This window comes from Fringilla coelebs (assembly GCF_963513975.1).
Source record: "Fringilla coelebs genome assembly, chromosome: Z".
NCBI classification, from domain to species: Eukaryota; Metazoa; Chordata; class Aves; order Passeriformes; family Fringillidae; genus Fringilla; species Fringilla coelebs.
Genome location: NC_140031.1, coordinates 1,108,787 through 1,121,705, shown reverse-complemented (window position 1 = coordinate 1,121,705; position 12,919 = coordinate 1,108,787). Strand labels below are relative to the sequence as shown.

Below are 12,919 nucleotides of genomic sequence, written 5' to 3'. Positions count from 1 at the left end.
CACAGCTGGTCAGGGGATTTCACAGACAACTCTAAATATCACAAGCTCCCCTCCCAGCCTGGGAAATGGAACCAAGAGGTACCAAGACCCACCAGGATTTATAAACTTGGTTTCAGATAAATACAAATACACTGGGCAAGTTTTCCCTTCCAGATTGTTTTTCCTTGAGCAGCTCTGCTCCCCTGCTGCCAGCACGGGGGCTGGACACAGCCACAGCTCCTGCAGCTGCCGTGTGGGCTCTGCACAGCAGGGATGTACTCAGCTCATTATTTCCAGGAATCAGCTCCTCGGCACAGAGCTGTGATCCAACAAGTGACATCACCCTCCACCACAACACAGACTGAACTGCACACTAACAGCTCTTTTCCTGCCCGCAAACAGGGTAAAAAACAGCAAGTCAACACTGCTTTGACTACAGAATGGCTTCTCTTGAATTCTGCATCCCTCTCCATCTCACTGCTGCCCCACAGACAGCTGCTAGAAACACTCCTGCAGCTCCCACTAAAGAGCTAAGCAAAGCCAACTAGGTCAACAACATTATCATTCAGGCAAAACACTGGAAACAACTGCGAGAGACTTCTGCTGGACAGGCTTCAAGCAGAGCAACTCCTTACCGAGCAGGGTGAAGGCATGTCTGGTTTTCTCAAAGTCTTCTGCATCGTCCACGCCGTCGATGGACGTGTCACCTCCCTGAGAAGCGTAGAAAAAGTCTTCGGCACACGCTAGGAGGGATGAAAGAGGAGGAGAAGGTGAGCCAGCAGTCCTTCCCCCTGTCGCCATTGAGTCGGGATCACAGCGACACAGGCTCTAGCTCAGAAGAGGCTAAAAACCCTGAGTTTGTAGGAACCCTTTCTTTTATACACTGTTCCGATACAGGGGGACCTGATTGGTCATTAAATCAACACATTTCACATGACTGGCTAATTAAGAAGACACCCTTAGGTAAGGAGAAAAACAACTTGTTCAAAACAACACCTGCGGATAGTTTACAATTCTTTCCTTCTGCCTCCCTAAAACTTCCCAGACCAATCCATGGGAAATCTTATCTAGCTTTCTCCCCAGACCAATCCATGGGAAAGCTTCTCTAGTTTTCTCTCTCTCTGCCCAGACTGTTGTATCCACATCCCCCTGCAGCACTCCCCAGATGGGCGCTGGGTGCTCCCTGTGCCCCATCCCTGAGGGACACCTGTGTCCTTTGAACCACAGTTTGCTCAGGGGATGATGAGCCTCCGTAGGTGGCTGTAGCTGCTTCTTGCAGGGGTGGAACCTCTGCTCCATGCACAGCAAGTGCAGTCAGGGCAGCACTGTGCTGTGTCTGGGATTCTAGTAACAGCTCCATCACAAGGGGGAAGACCATTTCAAACACTGAGATGACTCCTTTCTGTAATTCCTCATCCTGTTTTACACATCCATGAACGATTCAGGTATTTTAACACCTTTTCTACACAAAGCCTTAATCCTTAGGAGCAAAGGGAATGGAGAATGGCTCACGGTGCCTGCACTACACCATTTGAACATCTGTGCTCTAGCAAAGTTACTCCAGGATGACACCAATAAATCCTGTGAAGGCTGAGAGGCATTTCCAATGCAAATACAACAAGAAGAGATTGCAGGATTTGTGTCCACTTAAGAAAGCTGCTCATGTAATCCCTCTCCTTAAAACAAGGCCCCCCAGGAGGCCCAGAGCAGTGAGATGTGTACCCACGGCTGCTGCTGAGCCCCGGCAGAGCCAGAGCTTTTCCCTGCAAGGGCTGGGGGAGCCCAGCCCCTGGACAGCCTCCCCACCCCGCCCAGAATCAGCTCTCAGCACCAGCCTCAGCCTGTTTTGAGCTGAGTAGGAGTCATAAGCCAAAACCCACTCATTAGCACACACAAACATATTTCCCAAGCACGGTGAATAGAGAGAAAAAGCCTACTGCTTTCCATGGCAGCCTAGTGGTAACCTTTAAAACACTGCAATCTGCACTTTTCTTGACTCAAATTGCCACCAGAAGCTCCCCCTCTCTTCCCAGGCCTCCCACAGGCTTCTGCATTAGCTGTACTCTCAGGCTGTAAAGAAAAACATTTGATTACTTTTGGCATACAAAAGCCCTGTGACCTTGAGATTTCAGTAGTTCTGCTCATTGCTGGAGCATCAGGAAGGAGGGGCAGAAAATGCTGATTGTGACAATGCAGACAATGTCCCTCCTGGCCCCCCAGCACAAGAGGAGCTCACCCAGCCCGTGGTGGAGCACATCACACTCACAGCCTGGTCATGCTGCTGCTGGCTGATGGCACCCACACCCCAGCTTTCCATTTTCAAATTCACACTGGGATCTGTTCCTGCCTCAAGTCATCCCGGGTATAACTGACTCCAATCTCTATATTTCAAGATCTCTGTAATTATTTTAACCACACAAACCCTTTGATTCACTGCAAACAAACAAAACACATTTCTGCCTCGCACCACTGCCCAAGCATAATTAAGCCAGACACCACACTTCAAAAGGCACTTGCATTGCACATCACCATTTAAAGTCAAATATTTGCTTTCTAGTTTAAAATTAAGCCCTTCAGGATCACTCTGACTGAAGCCAACACTGGTTTGCTCTACTCTCATGTATGTTAAGAGACTCTTTTTGTTTTCCAGCATCTTGCAGCATAAAAGGAAGTAATAACAATTCTCTGTATGTGTAAGACCCAAAGGAGAAGCAATAGCTCCTGGTCTTCAGATGGAAAAATATACATCCTCCTCCATGAGTAATAAATAAAAAGTGGATTTTCACATCAAGACACCTCTTGTTTTGTATAAGCCTTGGGAAGACAAGATTGACAGGTAAGCACAGCTCACACAAGGAAATAAATCTGAGTTCTGACTAGTCATCTTCAAGCAGGCCAGTAAATCCAAGGCAAAGCTGGAAATTAAAAACATCACTCAAAAGAAAGACAAACAAGTGAATTGTGCACCTCTGCACCCACAGCCCACTGCCCAGCACCAGCAATCCCACAGGCAAGGGCAGAGCCTGTGTCACACTGACAGGAGCAGCTCACGGACCCACATCCCCATCCCCACCCAGCCCGTGAGCAGCCCCACATCTGACAGCCCCCAAAACACTTTGGGGAGGCTTTTTCCAGCTATTGCAAAGTGAGAGGGCAGGAAACACCAAGGGCACACCCCTTCACCTTTGGGAAAACTGCTTCTTCTCCAACACCCACTGGACACCTGTACATGCTGAGACACAGCGATGCAAAGTGCCACGGAGAGCAGCTGGAGACTGACAGGCACTGGCACCAAATTTTGGTCAGCAATGACCCAAGGAGGCTTCCTTGCAGCTAAAGGCCCTGGCACCCACTCCTCCTGCGCTGCCAGCTGTTGCCATTAGACATTCATCCCTGGGATGCTGAAGCTGAGGCACAGTCACAACTGCACAAACGCGTCCTGGGTGATGCGCCAGGACAGCAAAGGGCTCTCAGCCTGCACTCCTGCCAGTCACCACAAACACAGACCATGCTTTTAGAGAGCTGTGATGAGTGAGACTGGTATTTCCCCTGATCCACATGTTCCCAAGAAGAGAGCAGTGGTTTCACAGCTGGAGCTCTCACACGTCAACTCCTCTCCCAGATGGAGCTGAAATAGTTTGTGCCTGATTTTTAAGATGCCAGCAAACATCATCATTACTCAGGGTATGTTTTTAAAAATGAAACACCTAAGTATGGCACAGACTCTTGAAAATGGTCCATGTGATGTGCTCTGTGTGGGCAAGGTGCCTACAGAGACCCTAAAGGTGAGGAAAACAAGCTCAGAATTACCTAGAAACTGAAATCCCCTCTATTCATTTGCCATTCCATCGTAGTGTGGATGGCAACTTCTGCAAGACCCTAGGTGGGATAAAACCTGCCTTGCTCCCTATTCAAAATAGTTTAAAAGCCTGGTTTAAACCTTGCTTTTCTCTCCAAGCAACAGCAAATATTCAAGATTAAAAAAATAATTAAAATTCATCCCTGCACCACCTGCTGCGAGTGCAAACCCTCCGAATCAGGTGTCTAGAGAGGCTTTGCTGCAAATCCTGTGGGAAAAACCCCAACCCACTCCAGGAGTTGGCCATTAAAAAGAAAGAAACATAATTAATTCAAAGGACACAACCACTCCTGCCAAGACACGGGCCAGATCAGTCCACACTCACACCTGATTTAAAGCACACACCTGATGCAAGGTTGGTACAATATTAACACATGATCTCCCTGCATCAGCTGGCAAACACCACAGCAATGGAGTTTCACTGCCGCTGAAGCTACTGCAGTTTCACTGCCGATTTTTACAAACTCACAGAATCACAAAATGGTTTGGGTTGGAAGGGACCTTAAAGGGACACCTCCCGCTGCCCCGGGCTGCTCCAAGCCCCATCCAACCCAGCCCCAGACACTCCCAGGGATCTGGGGGCAGCCAGAGCTTCCCTGGGCACCCACTGCCACATCCCTGGTGATGGGTGAGCAAACCTGTGCTGCGCCCAGCAGCAGAGCCCTGCAGTCTCATCGCCCTGCCCTCCTCCCAGGGCACACAGGCCTCCCCAGGGACCTGCATTTCTGAGCCCACCACCCTCCCCTGCTGCCCTCAGGCCCAGGCAGCAGCCAGCAGGCACAGGGATGTGCCAGCACTTACTGAGTCCAAGGTCTTTGAATTCTGGGAGGCTTGAGGAGGCACAGAGCTGGTAGAAGATGTGGTAGTTGCGCTCGTCCTCTGCCTGCGGGGAAACGCCGAGTTACAGAGGCACAGAGGGGTCACAGCAGTGCTCCCACCCTCACACCCAGCCCAGGGACACCCTGGTCCCATCCCCTGCCTCCCACCACCCAGACCTGTCAGTGACAACAACACAAAAACATTCTCCTTGCCACCTGGGAGAAAGGAGGGGCTGAACCTGAGCAACACACACTGCCCACCTGGCAAAGAAAGTAAGTAATTCTGTATTACCTTCCACATCTTATCCCTCTCTGGAGTAAGCAGGCTGAATGAAGCAGCAAGCACTGAGCTGCAAACCCACAGTAATATAAAAGAAGGTGGCTTACTCTTCATGGCTTCTCAAAGTTGTCAGGTTTTTAAGATTTTTGTAGTTGGGGCGCTCTTTTTTTTTTGTGTAAGGACAAAATTTTTGCAGTAGCTTCTGATCTACCTCCCAAGCAGAAACTAAGAAAGCCTCTCCTGAGCCTGCACAAGAAACCCATGGGATGTGCTGTGCAGACATCAGTCTTCTCAGCCCCTCTCTGCCCTCCTCCAGAAATGAACACTGCTGCCTGCCATTGGTTCTCCCTGGCTCTCTGTCTAACAAGTCTCCCAGGTACACCTTAGCCAAGGACAAGGGTCATCAGGCTGGAATCATAAAGAACTCCAAGACTGAGTCCAAAAGACACATCTGGAAGCTGTGTCCACCAAGAAAGCGACAGGAGAAGGGAAAACAGCCTCAGGCTGTGCCAGGGGTGGTTTAGGCTGGCTATCAGGAGCAATTCCTCCATGGAAAGGGCTGTCCAGATCTGGCACAGCTGCCAAGGGCAGTGATGGAGTCCCCACCCCTGCAGGGGTTTAAAAGCCATGTGGAGGTGGCACCTGGGAATGTGACCACAAAGAAGATGGAAAGGGAGTTTGTACAAGAGCATGGGGGGACAGGACAAGGAGCAATGGCTTCTCATGGACAGAGAGTAGGTTTAGGCTGGATATTGGGAATGAGGAATTGCTGGCTGGGAGGGTGGGCAGGCCCTGGCCCAGGGTGCCCAGAGCAGCTGTGGCTGTCCCTGGATCCCTGGCAGTGTCCAAGGCCAGGCTGGACAGGGCTTGGAGCAGCCTGGGATAGTGGAAGGGGTCCCTGCCCATGGCAGGGGGTGGGATGAGGTGGTCTTTAAAATCCCTTCCAAGCCAAACCATTCCACGATGATGATTCTGTGATGGCTATGGCAGTGCTGGGGGGACAGTTGGATTCAGTGGTCTTAGAGGTCACTTCAACCTAAATGATTCTCTGGTTCTATTTGTAAATAGATTTTTTTTTTCTTTATCCACAGAAAAGACCCAGACTATCGAATTCCTGGAATACAGCACCCAAAAGAAGAAAAGGACAAAGCCCCACAACTCCTCACCTGAAATACAACGCGAGATTTTTCCAGCAGATATGTCCTCATGTTGGCACCAATGATGTGGTATCTTTTATCAAAGCCAATCTGAATGTATTTCCCAAAGCGGCTGCTGTTGTCATTCCTTGTTGTTTTAGCGTTTCCAATGGCCTGCATAGAACAAACAAAATTAAACCTTAAATTTCAATTGCATTTTCGAATTTCTTTAAACACTTCTATTTGCAACCCGCGTTATGTAAACAGCCACAGGAGGTTTTGAGGAAAACCCCTTCCCAGATGCTGAAGGCAGAGGAGCAATGTGACTTTGGCGAGGACTCTTCACTGAAAAGGGTTTTTATGGAAGAAAAATGCATACAAACAGCAAGGAGTGTTTGTGCAGTAATTAAACCATCCACATCCCAAAAGCCTCAACATTTTTGTTACACCTTATAGGATGCCCCCACCTTTGTTCAGAGTCAAACCAGCAGCTTCCCTGGGTGGGTCTCCTTCCCCCACAAACCCATTTACCTCAGGGTTTTCTGCAAACCAGGCAGTTTTCTTTTATGTTTTTTTCTGCATAGGCAATGTTCTCATCAATTTCCAATAAAGACAGGCAGGTTGCCTGGCCTCAGCACTTGGAAATTACAGCCAGAACTGAACAGAGGCAGGAAAATTAGAGCAATAAAATTCTGGGGTCATAAGAAGAATAGTGTGCGCCATGAATTTTTTTCTTGGATGGTTTTAAGTGCCCCCCTGGTATTGCACTACATTTCACAGAGGCAGGGGAGATGGGTGAGGAAAGGAGTAAACTTTAGGCAGGTTTACCAGGAGTAAACCTGCATGAAACCAGCCAGATTTCCCCATCAGCCACACACCTGCTGGCTTTTCTTACTGCTCACCTGCAGCACTCCTGGCCTGGACACTGCAGCTCAGCCCCATGGGGGTCAGACCAGAGGTGCTGCCTGCCAGGCTGTGTCTCAGCCACCCCCTCCCTGTCTGTCAGACAATTTGGCAAGAGGCACCGTGATGGGAAACCTCCCTAGAGGCTGAGCCAAGCCTAAGGTTAAGCACAGGACAACACCACACTCCTCTAAAGCAGCACTGCTGGCTTCCGCCTTGAAAAGAAAGTCACACAAGTCTGAAGAGCTTCATGGACTTTGGAAAAGCCCAAATCAACTGAAGGTGCTTCATGGCTCCAAAATCTGTTCAGAAAATGGGATTTATGCACTCAGACATTTATTTTCAGCATCTGGCTTCGGTGAAAGGAAAACAAAGATGCTTTTCCCCTTTCTTTTGTATTTATAAGAAGAATTCTTTTCCTTCAGAGCAGGGATTTCCCTATAATGAGACTGGTTATTCCCCTATCTCAGATCATCTGGGTTGGAAAAGCCCTCCCAGCCCATCAAGCCCAACTTGTGCTTGATGCCCACCTTGTCACCAGCCCAGAGCACTCAGTGCCATGTCCAGGCTTTCCTTGGACACTTCCAGGGATGGGCACTCCAACACCTCCTTGGACAGCCCCTTCCAATGCCTGACCACCCTTTCCATGCAGAAATTCCTGCTAATGTCCAGCCTAAACCCCCCGTGGCACAGCTTAAGACTGTGTCCTTTTGTCCTGTTGCTGTTGCCTAGGGGAAGAGGCTGGTACATGATTGATAGCAGCAGAGCGCTCACAAAAACAAAAATTAATTTGAATATCTCAGATTAATCCCTTTCTACTCTATTCCATGTCTGTACAACAAAAGAAGGAGATTCGGGGGCACCATGCAGTGACAAAGGAGGAAGAAGATGATAAAACACTAACAGTGCCAGCTGCACGGCTCGGGCTCTCCACTCTGGAGCTCCATCAAAGCCCAGCTCCTGGCCATGTGCTGAGGATGCTCAGGCTCAGCTTTAAGACCCTCAAATGCAGGTGCAATTGGGGTGGTCTAAACAGAGGCTGTCGGTGCCTCTCTGCACGCCAGCCCAGCTCCAGGACGCTGTTATGCTGTAAATCACACCTATCTCTCAAGCCCCCGGGTTCCTCACTGTCCCTGTGACTTGCAGCGAGACAGAGCAATCAGGACAAAGCAAAGGGAGCAGCTTTTACCTCCATGATGGGGCTGGAGGCCAGGACTTTGGCTTCGATGTTGGTCTCGCTGGCGGAGCCCCCGACGGTGGCGAAGAAGCGCATGGCGTACTTGGCAGAGACCGTCTTGCCCGCCCCCGACTCCCCACTCACAATGATGGACTGGTTCTTTTCATCCCTGGGGGGAGCCAGAGCAGCAGAGTCAATGAAAGATAAGCTTCTCTGAGTTAGTCCATTTTCCTGTCCTGCTTGCACCCTCTTCCCGTGTCGCTGGTCCCTCGCCCCGTGGCCACCCACGTTACAGACACTGGGTTTCTTCTGGACTAGGAAAGGAACAGTGAGCAATACACAGCTGTGACACTTCACAGAGAACACATGAAGGACACTGGACATCTCCAGAACACTGCCAGACACTGAACATCTCCAGAACATCCCCAAAGGCCTGCAGAGACAGTGGGAACTGAGCCCCTGCAGGAAGCACTGCTGCCGCCCTCATCCTGAGCCCATTTCCTACTCAACACCCCACTTCTGCTGCTGGACATCTGTCTGGACAACTATTGACAGGCATTGGCTGAGTATCAGCTCCTAATACTGTGTATTTAATCTTCCCTCCCAGCTCCTTCACTCAAGCATTTGAGACTTTGCTCATTAAAACACAGTCAACTCGTGAAAATTGCTTTTAAAACACTGTTACCCAGAAAGATTCCTCTACACTCAAAACACATTAAAAACACTGAAGTTGTGAAATCGAGCATCCTAAAATCAGGGCACAGAAGAAGTCACTTGATTCCCCATCCAATTATATGAGTGTCAGTATTTTCACACAACTCCCAACATCTGGTTGAAACTTTGACAACCACAATACAAAGCGTGTCTGACATCAGGCTCACACCAGGGACTCGTCCCCAGACCCTGTGGCACTGTGAGGTCACTGAAGTGCAGAGGCACTTCACCAGATCCCTCCAGGGCACGGGACTTGGCACGGAGAAGCTGGGGGTGCACCATCTCCTGCAGCTTTTGAGCCTCAAACTCTTCCAAATGCCTTTTTCTACTTGCAAAATTAATCATTCACACAAAAGCTGTTGCAGAAGTCACCATGAAATAGCCAGTCCTTCCCTGCGTGGTACCCACCAGACACCTCCCAGTAATTAATCTGTTTAACAGGCTTGAGCTGCAAGGCATAGAAAGGGCCAAGGCAGTAAGAGGAGCTCATTTCCAGACCTACATCCCTCCAGGAAAAGGTTTGCTGGAGTGGGATTCACTCCCCAGGACATCCTCAGCACACAGCAAACCCAGCAACTTTGCAGTTTGGCTGCAGACTTTGGGAAGGGCAGAGTTTTCACTGCAGGATTTGCTATAAGCTCCCAAATACCCGAGCTCTTGGGTAAGCTGTAAGGACATAATTGAGTGTGTTTTTTAAGTAAGATCAACTTAAGCTTCCAGACTCTGCCCTGGCTTCCATGAATCACAGCTGAAAGCAGGCACAGAAAATCCCATACACAAGTACAACAATAAATTTATACCTTGCAGTTCTCTTGACATCAGGAAACACCACCAAAACACATTTCAATTTAAGATACTCAGTTCAAGTTTATACCAGATGGGGACAGAAGCTAAATGATTGCCATACCCCGCTTTTGTACTTCCAACAAAGACACACCACACCATTACTTCTCTCCACTGTCAGGCACAAACATCTTAATTCCTTCCAGGCTCAGGGTAATTGGTTTGAGAAAAAAAGCCTCAGCCAAGTCACGTGTAGCATTTTGGTGCAGCATTTTGAGACACCTTCAGCAGCAGCAGACTGACCAGATAGTTTCCAGCCCTCTCCATTTTTCACTGGTGGAGCCCCCACCCCTGGAGGGGTTTAAAAGCCATGTGGAGGTGGCACCTGTGGATGTGACCACGAAGAAGATGGAAAGGGACTTTGTACAAGAGCATGGGGGGACAGGACAAGGAGCAATGGCTTCCTATGGACAGAGAGTAGGTTTGGCTGGATATTGGGAATGAGGAATTGCTGGCTGGGAGGCTGGGCAGGCCCTGGCCCAGGGTGCCCAGAGCAGCTGTGGCTGCCCCTGGATCCCTGGCAGTGTCCAAGGCCAGGCTGGACAGGGCTTGGAGCAACCTGGGACAGTGGAAGGTGTCCCTGCCATGGCAGGGGTTGGGATGAGGTGATCTTTACACCAATTCCCGAAGTGTATCTTAATCCATCCCCCAGCCAGCTAGCTCTCCTGGGTACCACCAAGGGGAAGGCAAGAGGAGCCTCCAAGCCCCGCAGCACCCAGGCAGCAGTGCAGAAACAGGGGCTGTGAGTGGGCATGGCCTCCTGAGAGCCAGGAGCCAGCAGTTCCCAGTGACTCACCCGGGTGGGGACAGCCTGCTCCTGCTAAGGCACGGCCAGGAGCCCTCTTGGCAGAGCCACCGAGGCCCTGCCACAGCCAGCTGGCAGGATGCAGGCACGGGGCTGCCAACGTGCTGCTCTCACACCTTTGGACTCCCCCAGGTGTGCAGCAAGCCTCTCCTGGCAGCAGGAGCCAGCCAGCAGAGGGAAAGCAGGGCCAGCTCCACCGAGGGGAAGGGAAGCTCAGCAGCAGCCCCAGAGGGGAGCTGGGTGAGCCCACAGCAGCAGCTCCTGGGACAGCTGATGGCCCTCCTGGTTTACCTCTGACTGAACTCTGGTTGCAGCTCCCCCATGCTTTGGTCATCCTCAGGGAGATGGGTTGACAGTCTCTCCTTCCAGGGAACAAGTGGAAGGAGGAGAGGAAACGGCCTCGAGCTGTGCCAGGGAGGGCTTAGATTGGATATCTGGAAGAATTTCTTCATGGAAGGGGCTGCCAAGCCCCAGCACAGGCTGCTGGGAAGTGATGGAGTCGCCCTGCCTGGAAGTGCTCAAACAAAGTGCAGATGTGGGGCCTGGGGACAAGGTTGAGGTGAACATGCTGGGGGTGCTGGCTGGCAGCTGGACCTGATCTCAGAGGCCTTTTCCAGTCCTAGTGGTTTCAGTGACTCGGGGACTGCTGAGCTCCGTCAGTGAAATCCCACCCTGGCTATCAGCAGGACCCAACAGCCAAAATTCCTGTCAGCTGCCAAGAAAGGGGCAGAGAGAGGCTCTGGCAGGGGCTGCAGGGGTGGATGAACAGGCTGTCCTTGGTCAGAGGAGAGGGAGAAGCAGAAGGCAGAGGTGAGAACCAAAATGCTGCAAAAGGAGCTCTGCAAATGCAAAGTTTTCATGGCTTGGAGCTACACTTGCCTCAAAGCTACTTCAGAAGTATTGTTTGCCACCCTGTTCTGCATGACAGGTAAGGCCCAAGCGGCACATTTCCGATAACATCTCCCTGCCACCTTTCTCTTGGAGTCATAAGACAAAAGCTCCACCAGTCTGGGAGTGAGTCTTCAGCTAAATGAGGCCAAAATCTCAAGATGCATTACCTGGCATCCAGACAGCACTGTCACAGGGTATTGGCAACCCATTTTTTGATAACCCATTTTTTTCTCTTTAAGATTCACGATTATGAGCTCTTGTCACCAGTTTTGGCCTCTTTCATAACTTCTCTATTACCAGCTATTGGGGTGGGCCAGGCTGGGAAGGCAGAGACCAACCCACCTGAGAGCCCAGCTGAGGAGCAACACAGACCCACAGTTCCCCTGGGCTTCAGATCCCATCACAAAAATGCCTTTAAAAGTGGCATTCTGAGTACTTTGTGCCTCCCTCTGGCTTGCCTCCTTTTAAACAGACATTTGCCAAAAGACACTGAGCCTAGTGACAAAACTGTGGCCAACACAATTTACTGCTACTGCAGCTACTCTGCCAGGTCCCACTTTTCTAGTTTCCCAAGAATTTGCCCTAATGGCTGATGTGCTGCAATATGAAATGGGCCAGGTGAGCTCTCCATGGCACCAAAAAACTTTTGGATTATATCAATAACATAAAATGAAAAGAAAGCTGCTCTTAGCAGGGCGCTCAGCCTCCTGCATTTGCAGTAATGTGTCTCTTCTGGGGGTTTTTTGGGGGATAGTGCATGTTCAGACGTTTATTTTCCAACTTCAGGAATAAAAGCTTTCAGGAATAAAGGCTGCAGAGCCTTTCCAGTGTACTAGTTAACCAACTGCTGGTGCCAGGCAGGGGAAGATGGATGAACCCCACAGAGCAGCTGGCAGCACACAGGATGCTCAAGCAGCAGAAATGGTTAAAGCCAGGCAGGAGATGTTTGTGTTCAGTGTGGAATAAAAGACACTGAAATGTTTGGCCACCATGCAGGCGCAGTGTGCAACACGGCTGCTTAAAATACATTCAATTTTGGCAGTGCCAGCACAGGAGAAAATTATTATTGAAAGGGACCTGGATGAAATGAAGTGTCTGTGGGTGAATAGTGCCTCTGCTGCAATATGGCAGTGCTGCCCCATCTCCTCCTGGGGCTGGGCAGGCTCCTGGGCATCTCAGGGCTGCCACCACAGCTCTTTATGCTGCCACAAAGTCCATCAGGGCTCCTCCCCCCGTGGCTCACAGCTCACATGATGCTCAGGATGGAACACCACACCACGGTCTGGGCTACAGCCCCCAGCCATCAGAGAGGCAAACAAAACCACAGAGGAGCAGGAGTCCAGCCAGAACAAGATCCTGAACTGTTTCTTCAATGCAAGAGGCAGCAGCAGCTCCAGAGGTGCTTTGGAGGTGGGTAACACATCTTCCTGCAGGTGTTTGCCAGCTTAAGAGCAATGCCCCTCAACACCACACACAGTAAGAGATGGGTGATGTCTCCAGACAGCAAAATTAAG

At 50.4% G+C, this 12,919-nt stretch overlaps 1 protein-coding gene across 1 annotated transcript in view; it reads right to left on the bottom strand.

Moving 5' to 3' along the window:
* MYO5B (myosin VB) overlaps positions 1-12,919 on the bottom strand; it is a gene marked incomplete at its 5' end in the record, with an annotated part of 144,200 nt that overhangs the window by 86,606 nt on the left and 44,675 nt on the right. Inside the window, 4 exons of the mRNA XM_084224607.1 lie at positions 615-722; positions 4,640-4,721; positions 6,103-6,246; positions 8,165-8,321. Coding sequence (XP_084080733.1) covers positions 615-722; positions 4,640-4,721; positions 6,103-6,246; positions 8,165-8,321 — 491 coding nt within the window. The remainder of the gene's footprint in view (positions 1-614; positions 723-4,639; positions 4,722-6,102; positions 6,247-8,164; positions 8,322-12,919) is intronic.